Below are 26577 nucleotides of genomic sequence, written 5' to 3'. Positions count from 1 at the left end.
GCTTACAATTGCGTTTTTCGACCATTTCGGTAGAGTCAAAGTGGACCGAGGGTTGAAATTTTGGCACTTATCGTTATTTATATGAAAATATTTCAAAACTGATAAAAGCTACAATCATGAGTATTTTTGCTGTTGTATTCTAAATGAAATTGCGCATATTTTCATATATAATACTTCATGTAACGGATAATTTAAAACGGTGCAAAAATTATGTCAAAGTGACGAAATAATTTCCGAGATGTGTCACAGATACTTTTTAGTGCGGCAAGAAAGAAATTCGCGCTTGCGCGCCTGCGTAACGATTGTAAACAAAACAACACCTTGATCCGTGAACTCCCAGCATCCCCCAAGGCGCGTGATTCAAGAGTTTTCGGCTGGTAGGCCTAAAAGTATTTTTCCGTGAATTTTTTAAAAAACTTTTGTATGTCAACGTAAAATACGTCCAGTCGGCACCCGAGAGACAAAAAATGTCGACGTAAAATACGTCAAGTCGTCGTTTAAGGGTTAAGCATCTGGTTGTGATGTCACGGGATCAGACGAGGGCAGTGACGTCACGTCACAAGAGCAGATGAACTCTGTATGACAGCCAAGGGTGTAGGCAAGACGAGCATCGACCCAATGACACGTAGTTGGTACCGATGGCCTCCCACTTAGACAGTGAAGCATGAGACCCAAAGTAGTGGAGGCCAGGTGAGGTGGGTACTGACATGGTGGTCGACACTTAGATGTGAGAAGACATAAAATGGGACAACAGGCTGTCTAAGGTTGGTACCCCTGGTAGACCTAAGGAAGCCCATACAGCCGAACTCTTCTGCGCATCGGAGTCTGAAACAAAGGAAAAAGATGGTGCTGCTTCCACCTTCTCCAAAAGGAAAACATTCCCCTGCAAGAAAGAGAGGGGCAACATTAAAAAAAAAAAAAAATCTCCTGATCCAACTCCTGATACTCCCAAAGAAAAATCATTGGAAGAAAAAGAAGGGGAAAGGGTTCAATAGAAGAAGAAGCGACTGGAGTTGGCCTAGACAAAGGAAAAGTAGAACAAAAGCGTGATTGTGAAGCATCCACTTGAGGAGGAGGGAATCCTTCCCAAGATGGTGCCTCCCACTTCCTTTAGTGCTCCTTCTTCTTGGTGAAACTTTCATTGCTGAACAAACCGAGAATGACACTCACCATATGAATTAGTGGCATTATAAAAATTAGATTTGCACCTACTGCAAGTAGAATGGGGTTTCACTTCTTAGCTAGGTTTTGGGATTCCATGAACAAAAGCCAAAACACACACAGACACTCCAAAAACACTGCACACTCACATAAAGGGAAAATGTGGGCTATGGTAAAATCCGGCTTGGGAAAGAGAGAGCAAAAGAGATGTCCACTTCCCAAGGCAGCTGAAGAAACACTGATATGTTACGAGGTTGGTCTTGGGTCTCTGACTTCTTTCCACTACATTTCCGTGATGAATGCCAGATGTCACCGATTTCCTGCATATACGTACAATTCTTATTATTTTTAATTGGTTTCCAGTTGGTGCCAAAAGATCTATACTAATTTTGAGATCCAGGTTCATTCCGTGTATGAACAAATAAAGTATACTTATAATAAAATATAAGAACTAAAAATTACGATAACCAATATGCCGTATTAGCCAAAGCGACACTACTTCAATGTACTGAGACAGTCAGATGCATGCAACACACCACCAAAACAAAGCCTACAACTTGTGAAAGTTGTGCAACTTTTTTTAAATTTTGCCAGTCAAAACTGGGGTGCAAATCCAAGGTCAGAGTGTTTTCAACCCTATAAAATATGAATAATTCCCAACAAATCCCACACAATTAAAGAAAAAAGATATCAATTCCAATAATAAAATCTGATGCCGATATTAAGAGCAAGAGATAATACATACTGTTACTCTCGACTCCATACAAAACTTCACTAAATACATACAAGAAAAATGGACAAATACTAACACTAACAAACTCTCATTCTCAACTATCATAAAATATTATTCCAGAATAATGAAGTAAAGAAAAGGCTAAGGAATTAAAAAATATTCTCTTAAAAAATCAAAGGAACCTCAAGATCCATGAAAATTGCTGAAAACACTGGATTTCATTGATAAAAAATTATATTGATGAAAATTAATCAAATAATGAACACAAGTGAGTACTCTCAAAAGCAGTGACAAGAGTGCCAATGACCAACAGGTAACTAGCACTAATTTACAGAAAACATTTACATGGAACTTCAGAAGCCACATCAGAAAGAGGCAAAAGATATAAGGAAATGGATGGATGGAAACTAATAAATAGCACAAGAAAAATGGTGTTAATCCAGCCAAATCACAAAGAGAAATAAAGTGATGTCTTCAAAAACAATGGAGCTTGCAAGATCTAAGCAAGTGGAGTGGAGTCAATCTTCTTTGCAAGCTATGAGGTTGGTCTAGCTAGGTGCTATTAACACACAATAATAAGGAAATAAAATCTGTGAATGACTAAATGGTAATCAAAAGTACTACTAAAAGCAAATACATGGCAGGTATGCAGCTGTGATAAGGGAGACCATACTGTAAATCCATCCATAGTTAACTGGCCATGCTGCATGTGATAATATCTGAGTAAAACAGAAAGTCTGTTCCTATTTTTCATGAAATTCAATATACCTTATACCTAAAATCCCATAACTTCTAAACTGCATATATGAAAATACAAATTATCAGTCATATGAATAGAAATGAAAAATAATTTAACAGTTACATGAGATCTGAAGTGAAATTTATATCATTATTACTTACTAAAGAGAAATAAATTAGCATAGGTTGCAAGGGTTTGAAACAATCACAAACCTCATATTCCTTAATGAAGTTGGGATTAAATGTATGATGCAGAGAGACAAGCTGGCTGCTTAGAGTGGTCATATTTTGCTCTGAGTTAGTCACCAAATGTACAAGAAGTTCATATGCAGCAATTCTTGATTCTCTTCCAGTACATTTTGCCCAATAATTTCTGCTAGCACTAAGAGAATCTTGTTCTGGATTGGTTTCCAGCACCAGCTTTGATGCAGGAAACAAATACTCAGTTATAAGAAGAGGAATTAGAGAAGCACCTGTATAAGAGAGAAACATCATGGTTAATAACACAGAAACAATTTCAATAAGACACAAAATACACAGTAAAATAGGACAAGTTCATTGAATAACATTAAACAGATGACATTAGCTCTGTAAATTCAACATAGCCATAACAAAATGTGAGAAGTAAAACAAACTACAATTTCCAACAAATCATCATGTGAATTGACATCTTGTTTGTAATAAGCATTATTGCTTGTTTTGTTTATATCATTTAAACCCCTAAAATGATGGTCGTGCTGTAAGTGGCAGCAGTGCTTTTTTGGCAGACAACAGATCATTAATAAAAATTGCATGTATGTAACTACAAAGTCTGAGCTTTCACTTTAAAATAAGCTTCTGTGGTCCTTGCAAAACTAAAATATTATCTGTAATTTATTCACAAACTTGAAAATTGCATGTAAGAACATTGTTACCATATAGGTGTAATAAATGAACACCAAAATCAGCCAGAGCACATACCATTTTCTTCCTTGTTGACTCCTTCACAGGTCAGTAGAGCAGAGATTAATGTTAAGTGTCCTGCTAACAAAATATTGTCCGCATGACGCAAGGATGCAATGCCAGACTCTGGTCGTTCCCGAGAGGCTTCTCTTGTAGCTGTGAAGTTTGTTAACCAACCTGTTTCATCCTCAAGCATCTGCACAGCATTAATGCCAAGGCATTCTTGTTCACTGCTACACAGTCTTGATAGCAGTTTTGACCTGAATATAAAGTAAACATTCTTTGCTAATGAAAATGATGTTTTTATGCTAAAATAATGTTTTATATAAACTCACCAAGCAATTGTCTAGCTGTAAGCTTCCAACCACAGCAATCCAAATTAAAAATTTTATGGTGATGCCACCATCACTTGTGTACATGACCAATACCTGCCCACTTTTAGGACTGGCAGGTACAGCTCAGCAGATAGCTTCAATTTGTTTGAACAATGATGTCTTCTGTGGGGAGGAGGGAGGGCTCTGATTATGTAATTGCTTGTTAAGTATATATAAAATGTTATTTTATCATAAAAAAAATTGCATTTTTATAATAAAATAACTTTGTATATACTTACCCCGAAATAAATAGCTATACAGTGGTCACCCCGTATTCGCAGGGGATGCGTACCCGACCCCCCACGAATAATTAGAATCCACAAATAGTTGAAACCCCTATAAAAACACTGAAAACTGCCATTTTTGTTAGTTAAAACTCAAGAAAAACCCACTAAAAATTTTGATACTTGGTTTTAATAGTTTTATCACAAAAAGTTCATTTTATGATGAAAGTGATAAAAAAACCCCAGGAATTTCTGGATATTTCCCATAGAAAAATACTGCGAACAATGTGGGGGAATGTTCCCGAGAGAAATCCGTAAATGTGCAAGTCCGCAAATCTGGAGAATGTGAATACAGGGGTCCACTGTAGTTCTAAACTAAAGACAGCTAAAGTTTGAAATCCACAGAAGCGATTCTTTTTTGTTTTTGGTGTAGGAATAGCTCCGCCCACTATCGAGGGTGAGAGGAACAATTCGGCAAAGACTCGACAATTTGTTTATGCTCTATGTCCTTGCAAGAGAAGGCAGGTGGGCCTCTAATCTTTAATTAAATGCTTGTTGTTCCTTACCTGTAAAAGAGCCGCTGCTGGAAGTTACTACCTCTGGTTGGCACTTATCTTACTTTGCAGAGGGTGACAGTATAGCCAAGAGTCACCTACTTCAAAAGTAGGAGCTTTAAGCAAACTCAGAATGTTAATAAAGCATAACATTTTGCCCCTTCCAATAGGTGGTTTCAACAATGGAAGATAACAAGAGATTGTGCTTGAAGGCTAAGGACATAGCTTACAGCTCTAACATCATGTGTTCTGACTTTAAAAATTGGAAGTTCTCCATTTGAGTGTGCCTCTCTTATTACATCTCCCATGAAAATGGAAAGAGCATTCTTAGTCAAAGGTCAAGACAGATCTTTCACTGAGCACCACACATTATTGAAGGTCCCTCAGATCTTTTCAGTTCTGTGTAGGTAGAACTTAAGAGCTCTTACTGGACGGAGTACCCTTTCTTCGTCATCCGACCCCAATGTATCACTTGGATTTTTAATACTGAAAGAACGAGGCCAGGGTTTTACCAGTGATTCATTCTTTGCCAGGAATCCCAGTGTTTGAGAGTTCAGCGGCCGCATCCAGTCTTCGCCTTAAGTAATTCCTTTTGTAAAGGACCGGCGGTTTGTATACCGTGTAGGAACAAGTATGTATCGGAAACAAGGGCTCCAGGAAGAAAAGAGGAAGTAAAACTTGAGAAAACAGAGATGAGAATGCTGAGGTGGATTATGGGAATATTGCTGTTTGAGAGACTGGAAAATAATGAAGGCTTAAAAAAGATTACAGAGGTGATAAGAGAGCTGCGACTGAGATGATATGGGCATGTGATGAGGATCGATGACAAGGAGGGAGTGAAGAGGGCTTGGGAGGAATCTGTTAAAAGGAAGAAGATTGAGAGGAAGACAGAGAATTAGATGGATAGATAAAGTAAAATAAGATATGGAGAGAAGAGGTTAGGTGGAGGATGATGTCTTGGATAGAAGGCAGTGAAGAAGGCGCATCAGGCAACTGACCCCTTAATGTAGAGATAACTGTGGGAAAGAAGCCTAAGATGAGGCTAGTGCTTGGGAGCATGAGACTACTTGCGAGGAAGGTTTGAGCGACTAGGAACCAACAAAGAGCACTCAAAAGAATGACAAGAATGCACTGAAGAGGCACCTTATGCCTCTTGACAAGAAAAGGTGAGCTGTCCACAACATAACAGTGCCTCTTCAGGGGTGGTGAGGAAACTACTCGGTGCCACTGGCGCTTCTTGCCAGGAGTACAGTTCCCCAGGATTCGCAGGGGATGGGTACCAGACTCGCCCACGAATAGCTTGAACCCGTGATTAGTTAGAACTCCCCTCTAAAAATGTTTATATCTGCCTATCTCGAGAGTTCAAATACCAAATGTATACTTAAAGTATCATCCTACATCAAATATACCATTGAACTGGTATTATTAATTTCATTTCAAAGTCATCTGAAACATTGTAACATTAGAAATATATAAACAGCCAATAACAGAGTGAGAGAGAGAGAGAGAATAACTCCTTATGATATCAAAAGATTAAAATGAACTTCTATAGGCAACACTTCTTCCCCTCCCACAAATACATATATTTTTTCCAAAGAAGAGAGAAAGAAAGGGCTGAAAAAGTGTCTATTTGTCTGTCTATCAATTCTTTTGTTGAGAGAGAGAGAGAGAGAGAGAGAGAGAGAGAGAGAGAGAGAGAGAGAGAGAGAGAGAGAGAGAGAGAGAGAGATAAAAGAAGAAAGAAATTGAAACACCAAATGTTTACTTTATGTAACATCCTACATCAAATTTACCTTGAATTATTATCATATATTACAGTATTAATCTAGAGATTATATTAATATAATTTCAAAGTCATCTTAAACATTAGTACTCTTACAGGTATATATGTATATACATACTTCTAACACTCGCAGCAGAGAGAGAGAGAGAGAGAGAGAGAGAGAGAGAGAGAGAGAGAGAGAGAGAGATTGTCCTTACAGTACTCAAAAGAGTGAAATGGAAAGATTATTATATTTAAAATACTAACATATGAATTTTGTAATTACAGTTACAGTATTATTACTATACATATTATATTATTATTATTATTGGAAAATATTAATAATAAACTTATTGCATACATGTACCATAAAAATTATCTCATCTCAGTAAGAGAGAGAGAGAGAGAGAGAGAGAGAGAGAGAGAGAGAGAGAGAGAGAGAGAGAGAGAGAGAGAGATTGCATAAAAACCATTAAAATTGTTGACCATTATAGGGCACTGCTCCCCTCCCCTGTCATATTAGTTGACATATTTGACAGCTTTCCGAGTTCCAGCTTCTCTGGAGTTGAGAAAAGGTAGGGAAATGGATACAAAGAAAGAGCAATGAAAGAATTTTCATTTGAAATTAAAGTTATATTATTATTATTATTATTGTTATTATTTGAAATTACAGTCCAACCTCATAAATCCAGAAACCTTGGGACCAGGCCAATGCCAGACCATGGAAAATCCTGGAATATAGAATACATCCCTACAAATTAAGCCTCTAGGTAAAACAATAGTCTTGCAAGGTAATTCCATATACAAATAGCTTAGTTTCCGATGTAGCTTACTACTTGGCTACATTCTGACACTACTTTTTATCATTTTATTACTCTTTTAACTTCATCATTTTAAAACTTTATACTGTATGTATATTTTTCTTTAGAATAATGTACTTTATTTAACACATTTATCCTACATTCCTGAGTTAGCCTAATCTTAAGTCAACTACTGTACTAAACTTCCCAGAATCTGCACATTATTACCGGTGACTTCCATATCATAAATTTCGTATCTTCTTAATAATCGCTTTTAGTATCTTCATCATTTATGTTGATTGAAGAGGATAGTGAGATGCAAAAGATAATGGATGAATTTCGGCAATCACAGTGCATTTGAATGTTGCTGTCAATACGTAAACAAAGCACACCAGTGTCATCTATTGAGGAAAATGAAGACTATACTATTAGCTAATGAATTAAACATTTTCTAACATAGATGAAGATTTATGCTTGTGTTTCTTACCTCTAGCATCATATAATCTCATGGATGGCATATCAAATAGGTAAATACAGTTACATAAAAGAAATTACCAGAACTGTATCACTTATCTCAAGCAGAGAGAGTAAGGAATTCCTGCATGCCAAATATTTTATTGTTTAGATTAAAAGTTTTGACTTGGTAAACCCTTCTCAAGTGGATATTTTAAAATATATATTTATTTCTTTAAGGTTAATATAAAAAACTTATTGGACTTCACATACTTTCATTACTAACAATTATTTTAATAGAAACAAAGAAGATATTTGCTGTCTTGAAGTTGTAAACAATACGTGGTCCACCACTCGTGGCGGCACAATGAACTAATGGCGGCTGATTTAAAATCAAGCCAAAATACATGCGTTCCCGGACCATAGAATGCCGACCTCAAAAAATGTTTACCTAGCCTGAGGAGCTGCATATTGATTCTTTTACCCATCCACGAAGGGTTAATCTTATCAAACTTACTAATACAGGCAGTCCCCGGTTATCGGCGACTTGGTTATCAGTGATCTGGTTTTATGGGGCTTGTCTAGTGCCATAAAATCAAGTGATTTATGGCGCCATAACAGGACAAGTTCCAGTTATCGGCGCCATAAGGGAACTCATGGCACCATAAATCATAAAGTTATGGTTGATGGCAGTTTTCGTTTATTGGCACACACCCGGAAATGGAACCCCTGCCGATAACCGGGGACTGCCTGTAGTACAATATTAATCAGTGTACAGTATTTGAAAATTAATGTCATTTTTGTATCATAAAAATGTATTTAGTCATGAAAACATCATCAAAATACACTAATTAGTAATTATTTATAATTGGAAAAACCCACAAATGGGCGAATTTCCCATGAGCAATGGGTAGATATGGTCCAAAGAAAAATCTGTGAATAGGTGAGACCATGAAACTCAATTACACTCCTGCCCCCTACACCTAGTACGCTTAGTGTTAGAATCAAGTATATATCTTAGTTTTACCAGACCACTGAGCTGATTAACAGCTCTTTTAGGGCTGGCCCGAAGGACTAGATATTTTTTTACGTAGCTAAGAACCAATTGGTCACCTAGCAACGGGACCTACAGCTTATTGTGGGATCCGTACCACACTACAAGTGTGAGAGTCATAAGTAAGTTTAAATAACCTAGTTTTACAACCTTTGGTGCAATACCGCATACCTGAAGAACTAGAGTCTGACATTTTGATGAAAATAGTAATAAGTTAACCACAGGTAACAGTAATAACTAACAAAAGGCTACATAAATTGAATACTTCACCAAATATACCGGATCAACAATCCAAAGGGTGATGAACAGGACTGCACAAAACCATCAATGTTAATAGGAGTCTAGCAAAAATGAATTGAAGCTCTTTGCGGAGTTGTACCTGACGGTCCCGAAAGTGGCCAGGTATTGGTCACCAACGTGAAATTTTAATTCTGGACTGCCATGGTAAGAAACTTACAGCTTGGTAAGTCACTTCTATAAAATTGTAAATAATAAACACATTTCAACAATATTTCACAAAAACTTCTGAAACTACATACAGTAATCATTAAAATTTCTTTAGTGTTAAAACTTACCTGAGATTGAAATACTGAGTACACTGGGACAAAAGACGGAGAGTTGCACCCCGAGCACTGGTAGAAGTAACCCATAATGGCAGTGGTGCCTTTAATAACACCTGAAATATATAAAAAACTGGTATAAATTCTTACTCAAATGAATATTTGTTCTGTACATGACACACAATGATTTAGATTCCTTACAAAATAAAAAAATGCCTACAGCAAATATCAATGGACAAAACATTTTTCTTAGCACATCCCCATCCATTTACTATTGCCAATCCTGTGCAGTCAGTGCAACTAATACATACTCCGAGAACTCCTCTACCTCACCAAAGAACTTGGTGACCCTAGTGACAGTTAAGTCAATATGTGAGTCTCTCCTACAATATGTACATTAATTGTTTACTAACAGACTGTCATAATTACATTAACATCTAATTGTAATTATCTATTTTTCAATAATTTTTTAGAACTGACTTTCTTATAAATGCTTTGATAATTGTTTGTGAATAATTTCCTTTAATTCTTCAAAACTCTTTAAATTCATAAGCCAGCATTTTCCTACATTGGCTACATGTACTGCAGGTATCTCACTGATGAAGTTCCTGGCTAATACAGTTCAAGTACACTTGTTTTTCTTTGAGCGGTCAATGTTCAGGTTCTCATTTTCACTTGTGTGCAAGTATTTTTTTCCACCTTTTTGGTGAATTATGACTGATTATTATTCAAATTGATATTCTTGTCAGTGTTTGGTATAAAAGTGGTTTAAGAAGAGTGCCTGTAACAAATGGCAACCTTGCCAGGATTTTTGGCACCGCAACAAATTGAAACACTGAAAATGTAGAAAGAACCAGAATGAGTGAGATGACGAGAGTTTATTGAGTGTGGTAAGCTTCTGGGTCTAGAAGGTAATGATCTCTGTGAGTATGTTGAGAGGAAAGAGAGAAAAGTGTGAGAGAGATGAAAGAGCAGCTGAGAGAGAAATGATAATGCAGCAGAAAAAAAAAAGAATGTAAGCACGAGTTGGAAATCGCTCATTTAAGGCAATGTGCTCTTAACAGTCAAACAGGCAAGAAAAAAATTAAGTTGATGATTTAGGTATACGTACAGTGTTGAAATTAGTACCAAAGTTTGATGATTAAGATGTAACAAAATATTTCATGTGTTTTCAGAAGTTATTAGAAAGTGTGTGTTCTCCTAAAGAATTGTGGACTCTATATTTATTGTCGGTTTTGCATGGTAGGGAGCTTATTGTGTATAGCTGCATCTCTAAGGAGGAATGTGAAGATTATGATATTGTAAAAGAAACTGTTCTTAGCACATACAGCTTAGTACCGGAAGTGTACCGTAAGAAATTTAGAAGTTTGAGAAGGGATGAGAATATTACGTATGTAGAATACTGTAAGAAGTTAGAAAGGTGGTTTTGTGATTGGTTAACTTCTGCTAAAATTGATGATTTTGATGGTCTGAAGAACTTAGTATTGTTAGAAAACTTCAAAGATAACGTATCCCCTAAGATTAAACTTTATATAGAAGATAGGCGAGAAGTATCTTTTGCAGGAGCAACTAGGTTAGCAGACAAATATAGTCTGACTCATTATTTAAGTGTCAGTAAGATGCAAAATAATCCTTCGTCAAGTAAGTACAAAGCATTAAAGGTTTCAGTTATAGTAATAGCAATGCATGTAAAAGTGACTATTACTGTTATGCATGCGGAAAACTTGGGCACACATCCAAGGTTTGTAAGAAAAAAAGGGCATTTAGTAGCTAAGAATGAACTTGTTTCCAATGTAATGAGAAAGGGCATTTAGCAATAAACTGTGCAATAGAAAGGAAGGACATTAAGAAACCAGTGTCTCTAGTTAACCTTTCGTCAAGTAGGAATGATGTGATGAAAGAAACTAGGAAATCTTATATAGAATTTCTGCCAGAAGGTGTAGTTTCCTCTCTTGGAAGAGGGGATTCGAGAGAAAATAGTCTTGCTTCAGGAAACCGGAGCTGCTGTCTCCCTAATTAGGAGTGTGTGTGCCAAACAGGACAGAAATCAACATGGAAGAAAGTCATGTTAGGTGGATTTCTGAACACTTGTGTTATTTGTCCTTTGTTGAAGGTAAACTTGGAAAGTCAGGGAGTGTCGGGGAGAAGTGAAACGAGCAGTCGTAGACAATTTGCCTATTGATAGCGTTGACATTATTGTCGGTAATGACTTAGCTTTATCCAAATATGAGAATCCTGTTGTGAGAGAGATTCCAGTGCCTGAAATGGTAGTAACAAGGTCAGGTTTAGATACAAGCATAGACTACTGTCATAATTTGTTCGTGGACTCGAACGAGTGTGACAGAGGTGGCGAGGTTGATCTTGGCATGAGTGTGGCTGCGAAAACCGACTCTATCGGTGGTGACAGTGTTAGCCAAGTGGAAGGTGTAGCTGTCGAGAATAATGTAGTCGATGTAGCGGAATCAAGTAATAGTTACTATGAAGAATTAGGCACTAACGTTTAGGATAGGGATGAGCTAGTCAAGTTTCAGAGAGAGGATGAGACACTAAGCCGAACTTTTTAATATGAGCTGGATGATAATCTCGATAATGTGTGTAAGAAAACATTTTGTTTAAAATACGAAGTTTTGTGTCGTGTTCATCCTAAGTCAGGTAGCAAAGAGATTATCCAACAATTAGTGGTCCCTAGGATGCTTTGTGAATTAGTTTTGAAGTTAGCTTAGTGCATGATTATCAAGGACATTTAGGAGTAAACAAACTTTCAAGTGTATTAGTAAGGCGTACTTTTGGGTTAAAATGAGGAGTGACATGAAGGGATATGTTTCAAGTTATCATGAATGTCAAATTGCTGGAAAACCGAATCAAGTGATTCCAAGAGCTCTGTTATGTAATATTCCTTCAGTAGGCAAACCTTCTGAGAATTTAGTTATCAATTTGGTCGGACCGTTGCCTAGAAGTAAGGGAGGGAGCATACTTCTGTTGACAATCATTGATAGACTGCCTCGCTTTCCAGAGCCAATACCCGTAAAAAGCTGTAAAGCAAGGACCGTAGTTAAACACCTGTTGAATTATTTTTCTAAGTTTAGTCTGCCTCGTATCATACAGTGATATGGCAGTAATTCTGTATCCAAATATTTCAGGGATAGAATGAGAGTTAAGTATTAAACTCATAACTTCCACACCTTATTACCCCGAGTCACAAGGTATTGTGGAGCGGCTTCACCAAACGTTAAAGAGTTGTTTATGAAAATTGAGTAACAACTTTGAACATGGCTGGGAAGAAAAGCTACCTTTTGTTTGGTTAGCTTTATGGTTGGCACTGAATGACATAACAAGATTTAGTCCTTTTGAGCTGGTTTTCGGTCACACTGCTAAAGGTCCTTTGGAAATGTTGCAATGTAATTTAATGCTTAAAGGAGGTAGAGGGGACTACATACATAACTAATCTAGAGTATTACAAAAACAAATTAAGAGATGCTTCGCAACTAGCAAAGGTGAACAAGAGTGAAATTCAAGGGGAAACTAAAAGGAAACATGATTTTAGAGCGAAAGAGATAAGTTTCTTTGTGGGAGATAAGTTTTAGTATTAGTTCAGAAAGAAGGTCCCTCTTTATCTTATAAGTTCAAAGGTCCTTTTTCAATTTTAGAAAAGAGGGGAAATTTAAATTATTTAATCAATATGGGTAAGCATAGAGCAAAGTGGCTGCATATAAATTTGCTCAAGAAATATAACCAAAGCCCCGTGCCTGTAGTAATGGTGGCACAGAAAGAAATTAGTTTTGAGAAACACTCTGAGGTGCTTAAGAATTTTGATGTTTTTAATCAGAGTTTAGTAAAGGAAAAATTGAGGGAAATACACAATGTTTAGTGAATTATCCTGAAACTATTAGTGACAAACTAGGACTAACCAATATTTTAGAACATGTTATTGAGTTGAAGGACACAAAACCCATTAGGCAAAGTCCATATCATCTGAGTTCAGAAAAAGCAAAATCTGTGAGGAAGGAAATTAGCTACATGCTATATAATGATTTGATAGTACCTAGTGAGAGTGAATGGAGTTCCCCGGTAGTTCTGGTGAAAAAGGAAGATGGATCAGATAGATTGTGCACTGATTTCTAGAAAGTAAACAGTGTAAATAAGCAAAGTAATTTTCCCTTACCCAGGACTGATTGCTTAAATAGAACCAGAAATTCAAATTCATTTTAAAAAATTTGAATTTTGCTAAATTTGATTTGGCTAAAGATTATTGGCAAGTACCTGAGTGAACGAGCCTAGAAAATATCCGCCTTTATAACGTTATTCGATAGATTCGAGCCCAAAGTTATGGCTTTTGGCTTGAAGAATGCAGCCAGTAACTTCCAAAGGTTAATGAATAAAGTTTTAAAAGGCATCAACAACTGTGTCGTGTACTTAGATGATCTTGTGATATTCTCAGAGACTTGGGAGGATCATGTAAGGATTTTAGCAGAAGTCTTGGAAGCCCTTACAAAAGCAAATCTCGTTCTAAATCTAAGGAAATGTGAATTTGGGAAAGCCTCTATTATTTAGGTCATAAAGTAGGTCTTGGTACAATCTGTCCAAAAGATCAGAACATAAAAGCTATTGTAAATTTCACAATCCCAACAACTAAAAAACAGGCCATGAGATTTCTCGGAATGGTTTCATATTTCCATAGATTTGTACCAAATTTTTCAGAAATAAGTGCTCCCATAACTAATCTATTTAGGCTGCTTTGGGGTGCTTGGATGCTTCATGGTGCTCAGGCGCTTCAGGTCGCTCTGAAGCTTCAAGGTGCTTGTTGGTTCAGGGCACTTAGCAAATACATACTAGGTGTTTAGCAGAAGTAAGGCACTCCTGCTGCAAAGGAATGCTCAATAAAAATAAGGTGCCTGGGAAAGGAATCAAAAGCTCACAAGAAGCACGATGCTTTGTGCTTGACGAAGAACGCTTAACAGACGATGAACATCTCCACTCCATTTCCACTTCCGCATGAAGGAGGGCTCCCTCAACCTTCTGCAGGGCAGCAGAGGAGACTACTCCCTGAATGAAGAATGCCTCTTAAGCAGGTGAGACTCATCGGAAAAGCGCCACTGGCAGCTCTTGTTCGGAGAAGAATCTTCCAAACTCGAAGAAAGTTGACACACTTCCACGTTGCCCCACTCTGGCTTGGAGTGGGGCTCCGGACAGAAGGGGGTGAATCCAACCGCCGGTTTTGTCCCCCTAGAAGGGGATCAGAATGGCCCACAATCTCCACCTCTTTCGGGGAGAAAGGACGAGTTGAACCATCCCGAGGATCCGTTAGCTCAATTACAATGGATGCTTGGGGGAGACCTCGGAGAGGTGGACCACTAGTAAACTATGACCCTGATTAATGGGCTTGCGTCAATAGTGCTTAAGTAACTTAAGCACTTACGAGACGGGCTTCCGGTATGCCTCTTCCCCGGTTCAGGGGGAGTATGGCAGTGACCTTTGCCTAGGACCAACTGCTAAATTCAACTTTTGATCAAATTTATTTCCTAAGCTGGCAAATCAATCAGGTTTAGAAGTGTGGGAGCCAGGAGAAGGAGTAGGTGGTCTAAAGAATAGCTTGATATAAGGAAGACAGGATTAATCAGAGAAGTAACAGGAATATCAACACGTACATATTACTGGACAGAGGTTAGTCTGGCTAGCCACCATTTTCCCACCGGCTTTAGCAGCTGCCTTTCTCTTTTGGTCGCTCTCTAATTTAGTTAAATGAGAAGCTAATATCTTCCAATTTTGTTCACTCCAATCCTTGCATTTGTCACATTAGATTAGTATTACATAACTGTCCCTTACAGTTAGCGCAAGGGATGTGTGAGTCGTATGTTAATTTGGTCATTCAATGTATTGCAGCCTTTGTTGCAGTACCGGAAACTAGAAGAGTTAGTGTTGGACATACTTAACTAGCAAACAAGATCGTAAAAATCCATTAAAATAAAGGTCTCAAATGGAAAATAGAAGTAAAAAAAATGCTGAAAGGTTACCATAACAAAATACTTCACCAAATAGCATGATAATCAAAAATCTAAAAACCAAGTCGCTCTGTCAACACAGTATGAACATTACAAGTGGCACAAACAAATCGAGCTTTTAGTGGAGTTGTTCCTCTTTCTTACCCAGAAAGTGGGCGGGTCTTGTCACTTACACAAACAAAAGAATCACTACTGCAAATTTCCAATATTCAAGCTGCAACCGAAAAGAAACTCTTAGCTAAGTAATTAAATGGTAAACACTTATATAAAACCTTTACTTTATGAAACTGCCTTCCTCCTCTCTATACACTCAATGATCTATTTGAACTATTTAATAATTACATTATAATCCTATCCAAAGACTGCAAGATGTGTGAAATCCACCTCTTTCCATCCAGCAATTATCCCATACTGACAAATACCCTCAGGAACAAACAAATTCTTTCAACCACTTTTTGTTATTCCTTCCTTGTCAGCTAATGGGAATGATGAGGACCCTGCTCTATGCCCAGTCAGAGCCATGAAAACACAGTACTCAATTCAGCCAAGTACTATTTTGAAACGGGGCTTGCAATTCTTATGCCTACTGGTACACCTAAATTTGAGGTTTCCAAGAATGCTACCGCCATCTGGTTCAGATAGGTAATCCAAAGAGTGCATGAAGAAACTACTGCATTCCAAGCATGCAGGTTCATGTTATGGGCACTGAAATTTGGGTTACTGCTACTTCTTTGCCTTTAATTTTGCAACATAAGATGTTCATCTACATTTGTTAATTTTTACTTGCAAATTTTACCAGGGATTCACTAGTAAAGTATTCTATTCACCCTGTAGTTTCTACGACCAAGTTTTAATGAACCCAGGAGGGGGCAGGCTTTGCAATCACCCTCCCCCATCTTCATAAGCCTGTTTCATCAAAAATGCAGCTTTCTTGAGTACTAATTTTTCCACCTTGTTAATTAAGAAAGTTATTTTAAAATATACGACCAACTCTAACAGGTACAAACTTTAACATAATCCTTTGTTTAACCTAACTAATACAGTGTTCCCCCCGTATTCGCGGGGATGTGTACCATACACCCCCATGAATAGTTAAAACCACCACTAAAAATGGTTATAACTGCTTATCTTGAAAGTTCAGATACCAAATAACATCCTACTTCAAATATACCTAAAATTACTAACCTATTACTGTATTAATCTTTGAGGTTATACTATTAACATCATTTCAAAGTCATCTTAAACATTTTACCATTAAAAATATATACCTACAGCCAATAACAAAGAGAGACCATTGAATGGCAACATCATATATCTGACCATTAAAAGCGAAATTATGAATTATTTCTGAGACAGAGAGAAGAGAAGAGAGAGAATAGACGAGAGAGAGAGAGAGAGAGAGAGAGAGAGAGAGAGAGAGAGAGAGAGAGAGAGAGAATAACTCCTAGACTCGACTCCTTCACTTCCCCCAATTCGTATATCAAACTGTCATTTACTCCCCCGCCCACCTTCCTCCAAGTGGATAGAAAGACTGGGAATCACTATTTTTAATTAATCTTATTAATATTTGAAAATTAGTTTTAAGGTAAATCATTTATTTATACTACAAAACAAATAAACATACTTAAGTAAGTGAGAGAGAGAGAGAGAGAGAGAGAGAGAGAGAGAGAGAGAGAGAGAGAGAGAGAGAGAGAGAAGAGAGAGAGAAGAGAGAGAGAGAGAGAGAGAGAGAGAGAGAGAGAGAGAGAGAGAGAGAGAGAGGTTATTGTCTAATCTCATTAAACTTGATATTATTTGAAAACTAGTATTGTATATTATTAGTTTACCACAAAATGTAGTAATGCCCTTAAAGATATACTTATACAGTAGTACCTCGAGATACGAAATTAATCCGTTCCGAGGCGGCCTTCGTATAATGAGTTTTTCGTATCTTGGAACACATTTTACATGTAAAATGGTTAGTCCGTTCCAAGCCCTCCAAAAACACCCCATTAAATTTCATAATAAAGCTAAATTGACCTATAAACAAGGAAATACTACAACAATTTGGACCATTCAATACCTAAATTAAGAATAAAAATCCAAACCTGTAAATAAAGTGTATATTAGTGTACAAGAAATATTATTACTGTAACGTAAAATGTCGAAGCTTACCTTTCGAGTGAGGCTATCTCCGAAAGTGGCGGCAGAGGACAAACGGCAGATACGTACACTTAACTTTACGAAACACATAAAAAAAAATGTCAAAAAACAAACTAAACTTTACAAAACACATTAACAAAACTGTAACACTTAACTTTACAAAAAACTTAAAATAAAATTTATTTTGTCTTTTTTTGATTTTTACATTTCGTTTTATTTTTTTATAGTTTACGTAATTTCAATTTCTTCACCACCGAATGGATGCCAGTCTGTTTACGGAATTTTTCGAACCACCCATGAGAAGCCTTGAACTCTGGGGTTGCCGTTGATGTCCCCTCTCCGCCGTCGTCTTTGGCTTGGGCAATCAAATCGCCGAAAATAGCGCTGGCCTTCTGGCAGATTGCCGTCTCAGTTATCGTATCGCCATCGATTTCTTTGTCCTCGATCCATACAAGAAGCAGCCTTTCCATTTCATTATGCACATGGCTCCTCTTGTTGGACAAAATAGTGACGCCCTTGGAAGGTGTAGCTGCTTTGATGGCTTCCTTCTGCTTAAGGATGGTGCCTATCGTCAACGGATTTCGGCCGTATTCCTTAGCGATCACACTCAACCGCAAGCCAGCTTCATTTTTGTCTCCATAGAAAGCATTCTCTTCTTTCTGTGAACTTCAGCAACTTTCTTGGGACCCATGACTCTATGTACTGTACGTAATTAAGTTACGTTCTCACAACACGATAAAGTAGCACAACACGATAATATGTACGTACTGCAACGAAATCACTAACGAATTTACGTTACTAAACGAAATCGTTGGAGCGAACGAATGCCGACTGCGCACGGTAAAATTTCGGGTGCGAAGTGGCCGAGGTAAAGCACGCCAACACGTAGTACGTAAGTATAGAAGATGCATGATGGGAGGGATGCTGTCCAATTAGAGAGAAGGATTCATGGCTTGGCTAGCATCAGGAACCAATGGGAGAGCAGGAGGATGATGGCGAGTCTACTATAACTAAGATGGCGGCGTGCGGCGCGAGTTTCAAAATTGTTATGGGGCGAATCTCGGACTTTCAGAAACCTTTCGTATCTTGAAAACTTTTTGTATGTAGAGCAGTAAAATTTTTCGTCTTTGCTTTCGTAACTTGGATTTTTCGTAAGTTGAGCCTTTCGTATCTCGAGGTACTACGTATGTACATACACTTCCAGCCCAAACAGAGGGTGAGAGTTACCACTATGGGATACGTATCTTGTCTGGCAAAAGAAAGAAAGAGAGAGAGAGAGAGAGAGAGAGAGAGAGAGAGAGAGAGAGAGAGAGAGAGAGAGAGAGAGAGAGAGAGAGAGAGAGAGAGAGAGTTATCATTATTTAAAAGTGAAATGGACAGATTATTGTATTTCTTTAATATACTATCACATGAATTTTGAAATTAGTTATACAGTGGAACCTCTACATACGTAAGTCCCTACTTAACGAAAAATCCAATTTACTAAAGCAAAGATGAAGATTTTTTTGCTTCTATATACGAAAATAATTCAGGCTGTGAAAGAGTAAAGTCCGAGATTCACCCCGACCGCAGAGAACAATTTTAAAACTTGCGTGCCGCCAACTGAGTAGACTCGCCACCATCCTCCCGCTCTCCCATTCGTTCCTGATGCTAGTCACCGCCGTAAGATCCTGCTTTCCTATTGGTCAGCATCTGTCCCATCATGCCTCTACGTAAAGGCGTCCTTCGACCATTTCGTCGCATAAGCGTTATCTTACACTCATGGAATTCATTCATTCACATAGATTTCGTTTGTTAACGTAAATTCGTGTTAGAGATTTCGCTTTCTTTGTAGTAAGTTACTTTATTGTGTTATGTGTGAATTTAATTAACTTAATTAGCCATGGGTCCCAAGAATGTTGCTGAAGTTCACGGCAAGAAGAGGATGCTTTCCATGGAGACCAGGATGGAGATAATTAAAAAGTATGAAGCTGGCATGCGGTTGAGTGTGATTGCTAAGGAATACGGCCGAAATCCGTCAACGATAGGCACCATCCTTAAGATGAAGGAAGCCATCAAAGCAGCTACACCTTCCAAGGGCGTGACTATTTTGTCCAACAAGAGGAGCCATGTGCATGATGAGATGGAGAGGCTGCTTCTTGTATGGATTAAAGACAAAGAAATCGTTGGCGATACGATAACCGAGACGGCAATCTGCCACAGGGCCAGCGCTATTTTCGGTGATCTGATTGCCCAGGCCAAAGACGACGGAGGAGAAGGGACATCTACGCCAACCCCAGACTTCACGGCTTCTCATGGGTGGTTTGATAAATTCCATAAACGGATTGGCATCCATTCGGTGGTCCAGCATGGGGAGGCTGCCAGCTTGGTCACGAAAGCGGCCGAAGCCTTTATTAAGACGTTCAATGAGATGAAAATCAAGGACGGCTACAGTTCTCAGCAAGTCTTCAACTGTGACGAGACTGGCCTTTTTTGGAAAAAAATGCCTCGTCGGACATACATCACGAAGGAAGAGAAGAAGCTACCCGGGCATAAGCCTATGAAAGACAGGCTTACGCTTGTACTTTGTGTCCAATGCCAGCAGGGATTGTAAGGTGAAGCCCCTACTTGTCTATCATTCCGAGACTCCTTGAGCCTTCAAGGCCCACAAAGTGCTAAAGGGAAGCTTCTGTTGATGTGGAGGGCTAATGCAAAAGCCTGGGTAACAAGACTTTTGTTCACTGAGTGGGTAAATCTGTGTTTCGGCCCGACAATGAAGAAATTCTTGGAAGAGAAGCGCCTCCCTCTGAAATCTGCTGTTGTTGGACAATGCCCCTGCTTACCCTCCTGACTCTAGGACGATATCCTAGCGGAGTATTCTTTCATTAAGGTTCTTTATCTTCCGCCTAACACCACCACTCTCCTCCAGCCCATGGACCAGCAAGTGATATCGAATTTTAAGAAGCTGTATACAAAACATCTTTTCAAGAGATGTTTCGACATCACCGATACCACAAACCTCACCTGGCGTGAATTTTGGAAGGAGCATTTCGATGTGGGCATACGCATCCGACTCATTGATCAAGCTTGGCAGGAGGTTTCGAGGCGAACCTTGAATTCTTCGCGGAGGAAACTCTGGCCTGATGCCGTATCCAACCGAGATTTCGAGAGATTCGACGTGGGCGAAGCTGATGCAGATTCAGAAACAGTTGACGATCCTGAAACTGTTTCGCAACCAGATCTTGACGAGATTGTTGCACTCGGCTAGTCCATGGGGCTGGTCGTCAATGAGGACGACATCAATGACTTTCTTGAGGAGCACCAAGAGGAGCTTACGACGGATGATCTAAAGGAGTTGGAGGCCATGCAACATAACGTCGTTCAAGAAGAGTTCTCTAGCAGCGGCAAGGAGGAGGAGGAGGACCCTATGACAACGGCAGAAATTAAGGATGCTCTAGCTGCTTTTCATAAAGTGCAATCATTTGTAGAAAAGAAACACCCCGAGAAGACTTACACAGGTCGTATGCTTGCGCAGTTCGATGACGTTTGCCTGAGTCGTTTCAGGAACATTTTGAAAAGCAGGCAGAAGCAATCTTCCTTGGATAGTTATTTTTTAAAGAGGCCTTTAGTAGTAAGCAAATAAAACAGGAAGATCCATGTGATACGAAAAAACAGAAAATTGAAAGTGGTGAATAAATTGACATTTTATAAAAAACGTAATGTATAAAAAAGTAAAAAAAAAAAATTTTTAAATCAGAAAAAGGCAAAAAAGAAAAAAAAAAAAAGACGTTTAATTTTAAGTTTGTTGTAAAGTTAAGTGTTAATGTTTACTGCCATTTGTTAATGTGTTTTGTAAAGTTTTGTTAATGTTTTCTGCCATTTTTTAATGTGTTTCGTAAAGTTAAGTGTTCATGTTTTTTGCCGTTTGTCCTCCTCCCCTATCGCTACTTTTGGAGATCGCCTCACTCGAAAGGTAAGGTTCCACATTTTACTACATATGTACATATATGTGCTTACAGTATATCTTGTACCCTGTACACTAATACACTTTATTTACAGGCAATCACAGTTAGGTTAGGTACTGAATGGTCCAAATTGTTGTATTTCATTGTTTATTGGTCAATTTAGCTTTATTATAAAATTTACCGTGGTGTTTTTGTAGGGCTTGGAACGAATTAGGCAATTTACATGTAAAACGTAGTTTGAGATACGAAAAAATCAGGTTACGAAGGCCGCTTCAGAACGGATTAATTTCGTATCCTGAGGCACTACTTTATTATTATTATTATTATTATTATTATTATTATTATTATTATTATTATCATTATTATTATTATGCAAAAATATTAAGAAACATACACATGTACCATAGAAATTCTCTCATCTCAGAGAGAGAGAGAGAGAGAGAGAGAGAGAGAGAGAGAGAGAGAGAGAGAGAGAGAGAGAGAATTTACATGATCTTGAGTGGGCAACACATTTCCCCTCCTGTCACATTACTTTATATATTTGACAGCTGTTTAACCCCAGCTATCTCAGCTTGGCTACCTGGAGTTCAAAGACAAGATGCAGGGTAAAATGGATTTTCTTTCATTCTTACATAAATTTTTTATTTATAAAGTAAAATCTTGCTAATTCACTATTTTCTTTAAGGAATTGATATTACTGCTGTTTACATTAATATTGATATTTGAAAATTAGTGAATCATTTACTTATCATATAAAAAACACATCTCTGTAAGAGAGAGAGAGAGAGAGAGAGAGAGAGAGAGAGAGAGAGAGAGAGAGAGAGAGAGAGAGAGAGAGAGAGAGAATTATCGCAGTATTTCTGTAAAATACTTTCACATATGATTCTTATTACAGTTGTTATTATTATTATTTTATCATTATTATTTGAAAATATTAATAAACAAATTATACATTCATATACCATAAAAATCTTTCATCTCAGTAGAGAGAGAGGAGAGAGAGAGAGAGAGAGAGAGAGAGAGAGAGAGAGAGAAACACACTCCCTCCTCTCCTGTCATATTATTTGATATATTTGACAGCTATTGGACCTCAGCTGTGACCTGGAGTTCGAAAGAAAGATGCGTGAAGACTGGGATTTCCTTCATTCTTAGATAATTTTTTAATTTATAAACTAAAATCTTATTAATTCACTGTGGTATTTTCTTTAGTGAATTGATTGCTCTTTATATTAATATTAATATATAAAAATTAGTAAATTATCTATTTATCATACAAAAACATACATCTCTGTAAGAGAGAGAGAGACATTTAATCTTATTAAACTACTAATACAGTAGTATTGATCAATATTAATATTTTAAAATTAGTAAATCATTTTTGTATCATAAATATGTATTTAGGCATGAAAATAACATCAAAATACACTAATTAGTGATTATTTATTATTGGAAAACCTCACGAATAGGCAATTTCCCCGCAAATAATGGTTAGATATGGTCCAGAGAGAAATCTGCGAATCCTGAAAATGCGAATACGGGGAGGCCCACTGTAGGTCTAAAAGAGGGTGCCAGTAAATGAAAAAGCAATTACAGGAACAGTAAATAGCCCAGCTTATGGTTGGGCTACCCCAGAATCCTAGCCTGAATCTGAATAGCCTATGGAAATTGTACACTAACTTAAAGGAACACAGAATCTACAAATATAAGTTTTCATAATAAAATTTTGTACTATTTGGATACTTACCTACTGATAAAGTTAGCTTATAAGATATACCTAAGCTAACTTTAACAGTAGGTAATATTCATCTCAAATAAATTAAGTAGTATGCAATAATGTTGCTTTAAATAAAAACACCCAAAAAATATTACACATTAGTAAACAAAATGTCTAAAAAAATTATCTTCCTAAAAATTGGCTGCCCCATCTAAATTAATACATGTATTCACATTCAAGAACTTAGATCATCTCACACACACACACACACACACACACAAGCAATCCACATGTAGTGCATGCAATATATGAATGTGTATGCATAATGGATGTTATTTACAAATATAACAATAAAAACACAATAACTACACAAACCATAAAAGATGAACAGTGCATAATATAGACACTGTATTGACCTGTTATTTATAGACACTGTATTGACCTGTTACTTATATCTAGTGGTGCAAGTTCTCTATGTACATAGGGGAAGTCTTATCAACTGGCTACTGAGTGAAAATTTACACTGCTACAAACAAAGTAAATAAAAGTTATGCTTTAAACAATGGCAGTACAACAAAGTTCATTCCTTTAGCTATCACTCTCCCTCTCACCAAGTGACTTCTTATAAAGGTATGAAGTAAATTATGGAATCCTGTAAATAAAGAAAATCCTAATGATCACATTATAAAATGAATAAAGAAATTGTTACTTTGAACTTTGGTCATACAAAGCTGGCTAAAAACACACTCATATGCAAACACAAGGTATGGGGATATTAACCTTCAGATTCATAATACAGTACAGTACCGTCATATGAAATTGGTAGGCAAAGTTGAGAAAATTTTATGCTACAAGTCTATCCTATACTTGAAGAACTTAAGAAAAATGATATTTTAATGATAAAATAAGGTTTCACATATACTTACCAAACAATTACATTAGCTGTACGCTTTCTTAACCCTCTTACGCCTAAACCCTAAAAACCAAAACGTCTTCCGTATGCCAAGGCGAGTTTGGAGTGAGTGCGGAAGCGGAAAAAATAATTTTTTCAAAAAATCATAGCGCGCTTAGTTTTCAATATTAAGAGTTCATTTTTGGCTCCTTTTTTGTCATTGCCTGACGTTTAGTATGCAACCATCAGAAAGGAAAATAAAATATCATTATCATATATAAATAATGCGATATATGGTAGCGACAAAAAAAAATTCATACATAATTGTATTCAAATCGAGCTGTGCAAAAAACAATTAAAGCTAAAGAGTTACTTTTTTTTCATTGTATTTTACACTAAATTGCGATCATTTTGATATATAACACATTGTAAAACGATCAAAGCAAAACAGAAAAATATTATCACAAAATGATGCATGAATTCGTAAGGCACGGACATAAAAAAAATGTTTTTTTTTCAAAAATTCACCATAAATCTAAATATTGTTCTAGAGACTTCCAATTTGTTTCAAAATGAAGACAAATGATTGAATATTACGGTACTGTAAGCATTTTAGCTTAGAATTGCAGTTTTTGACCATTTTGGATGGGTTAAAGTTGACCGAATGTCAAAATTTTTATATATATTTTTTTATATGCAAACATTGCAAAAATGAGAAAAGCTACCCTTTAAATATTTTTGTTTGTATTCTTCATGAACTTTCGCACATTTTCATATATGAAACTCTATAAAATGCCTAATATGAAAAGGAGCAAATATTAGGAGAATGCGACGTACACATTTCGGAGATTTGCAGCCGCGAATCGGCGAGCGAAGGGAAAGAAAGTTTTTTTTTTTTAAATTCACCATAAATCTAAATACTGTGCTAGACACTTCGAATTTGTTTTAAGATGAAGATATATGACTGTATATTACTAGATTGTAAGAGTTTTAGCTTACAATTCCGTTTTTCGACTATTTCGGTAGAGTCAAAGTTGACCGAACATGGTTTTTTTCTATTTATCGTGATTTATATGCAAATATTTCGAAAAAGAGAAAAGCTACAACCTTCAATCATTTTTTGTTGTATTCTAAATGAAATTGCGCACATTTTCATATATAAAACTTTATGTAACGGCTAATTTTAAATGATGCAAACATTTCGGCAATCGCACAAAAAAATTTCTGATTTTTTTCAGAAGAGTTAACGCGCGGACGTAAGGAAAATGTTTTTTTTTTCATAAATTCACCATAAATCAAAATATTGACCTAGAGACTTCCAATTCATTGCGAACTGAAGGTAAATGATTGAATATTACTAGAATATAAGAGCTTTAGCTTACAATTGCGTTTTTCGACCATTTCGGTAGAGTCAAAGTTGACCGAAGGTTGAAATTTTTGCACTTATCGTTATTTATATGAAAATATTTCAAAACTGATAAAAGCTACAACCATGCATTGTTTTTAGTTGTATTGTGCATGAAATTGTGCACATTTTCATATATAAAACTTTATGTAACGGCTAATTTAAAATGGTGCAAACATTAGGACAATCGCACGAAAAAATTTATCGGAAGAGTTACTGAGCGGACGTATGGAAAAGTTTTTTCATAAATTCACCATAAATCGAAATATTGTGCTAGAGACGTCCAATTTGTTGCAAAATGAAGGCAAATGATTGAATGTTACTAGAATAATAAGAGTTTTAGCTTACAATTGCGTTTTTCGACCATTTCGGTAGAGTCAAAGTTGACCGAAGGTTGAAATGTTGGCACATCGTTATTTATATAAAAATATTTCAAAACTGATAAAAGCTACAATCATGAATATTTTTTTGTTGTATTCTACATGACATTGCACACATTTTCATATATAATACTCCATGTAACAGATAATTTAAAACGGTGCAAAAATTATGTCAAAGTGACGAAATAATTTTTGAGATGTGTCACTGATACTTTTTAGTGCAATAAGAAAGAAATTCGCGCTTGCGTAACGATTGTAAACAAAACAACGCCTTGATCCGTGAACTCCAAGCATCCCCCAAGGTGCGTGATTCAAAAGTTTTCGGCTGGTAGGAAGTATTTTTCCGCGAATTTTAAAAAAAAACTTTTTTGAGCCGACGTATCATACGTCCAATCGGCATACGAGAGACATTTTGACTCGATGTTTAATACGTTCAATCGGCGTAAGAGGGTTAACCTGGCAGTCGAAAATTCAAATTCCTGGCAGCGGTAGCAGCGCTGCCATTGTTTGTGTAGGCGATACAGATCCCGCCCACTTTTGGGAATACCTGGTACTGCTGAGCTTTAGACTTCAATTCGTTTGAGCCGCAACGTCCATCTGTGGGCAGGAGGGAGGGCTCTGATTATGTAATTGTTTGGTAAGTATATGTGAAACCTTATTTTATCATTAAAATATCATTTTCACATAAGTGACTTACCAAACAATTACATTAGCTGACTCCACATTACCCGGAAGGTGGGTATATG

The 26577-nt window shown here is 37.0% G+C and overlaps 1 protein-coding gene across 2 annotated transcripts in view; it reads right to left on the bottom strand.

Annotated features, from left to right (window-relative positions):
* Positions 1-26577, bottom strand: part of LOC135220891 (ubiquitin carboxyl-terminal hydrolase 24-like) — a 394433-nt gene that overhangs the window by 138440 nt on the left and 229416 nt on the right. For both annotated transcript variants that reach the window (XM_064258501.1, XM_064258502.1), the window contains exons 19-21: positions 9371-9471; positions 3593-3834; positions 2846-3105 (exon numbers count right to left, since the gene is read on the bottom strand). In XM_064258501.1, coding sequence (XP_064114571.1) covers positions 2846-3105; positions 3593-3834; positions 9371-9471 — 603 coding nt within the window. The remainder of the gene's footprint in view (positions 1-2845; positions 3106-3592; positions 3835-9370; positions 9472-26577) is intronic.

Source organism: Macrobrachium nipponense, chromosome 2 (assembly GCF_015104395.2).
Source record: "Macrobrachium nipponense isolate FS-2020 chromosome 2, ASM1510439v2, whole genome shotgun sequence".
Taxonomy (NCBI): Eukaryota; Metazoa; Arthropoda; class Malacostraca; order Decapoda; family Palaemonidae; genus Macrobrachium; species Macrobrachium nipponense.
The sequence above is the reverse complement of the archived record's forward strand: the minus strand, read 5'-3'. Positions and strand labels throughout refer to the sequence as shown.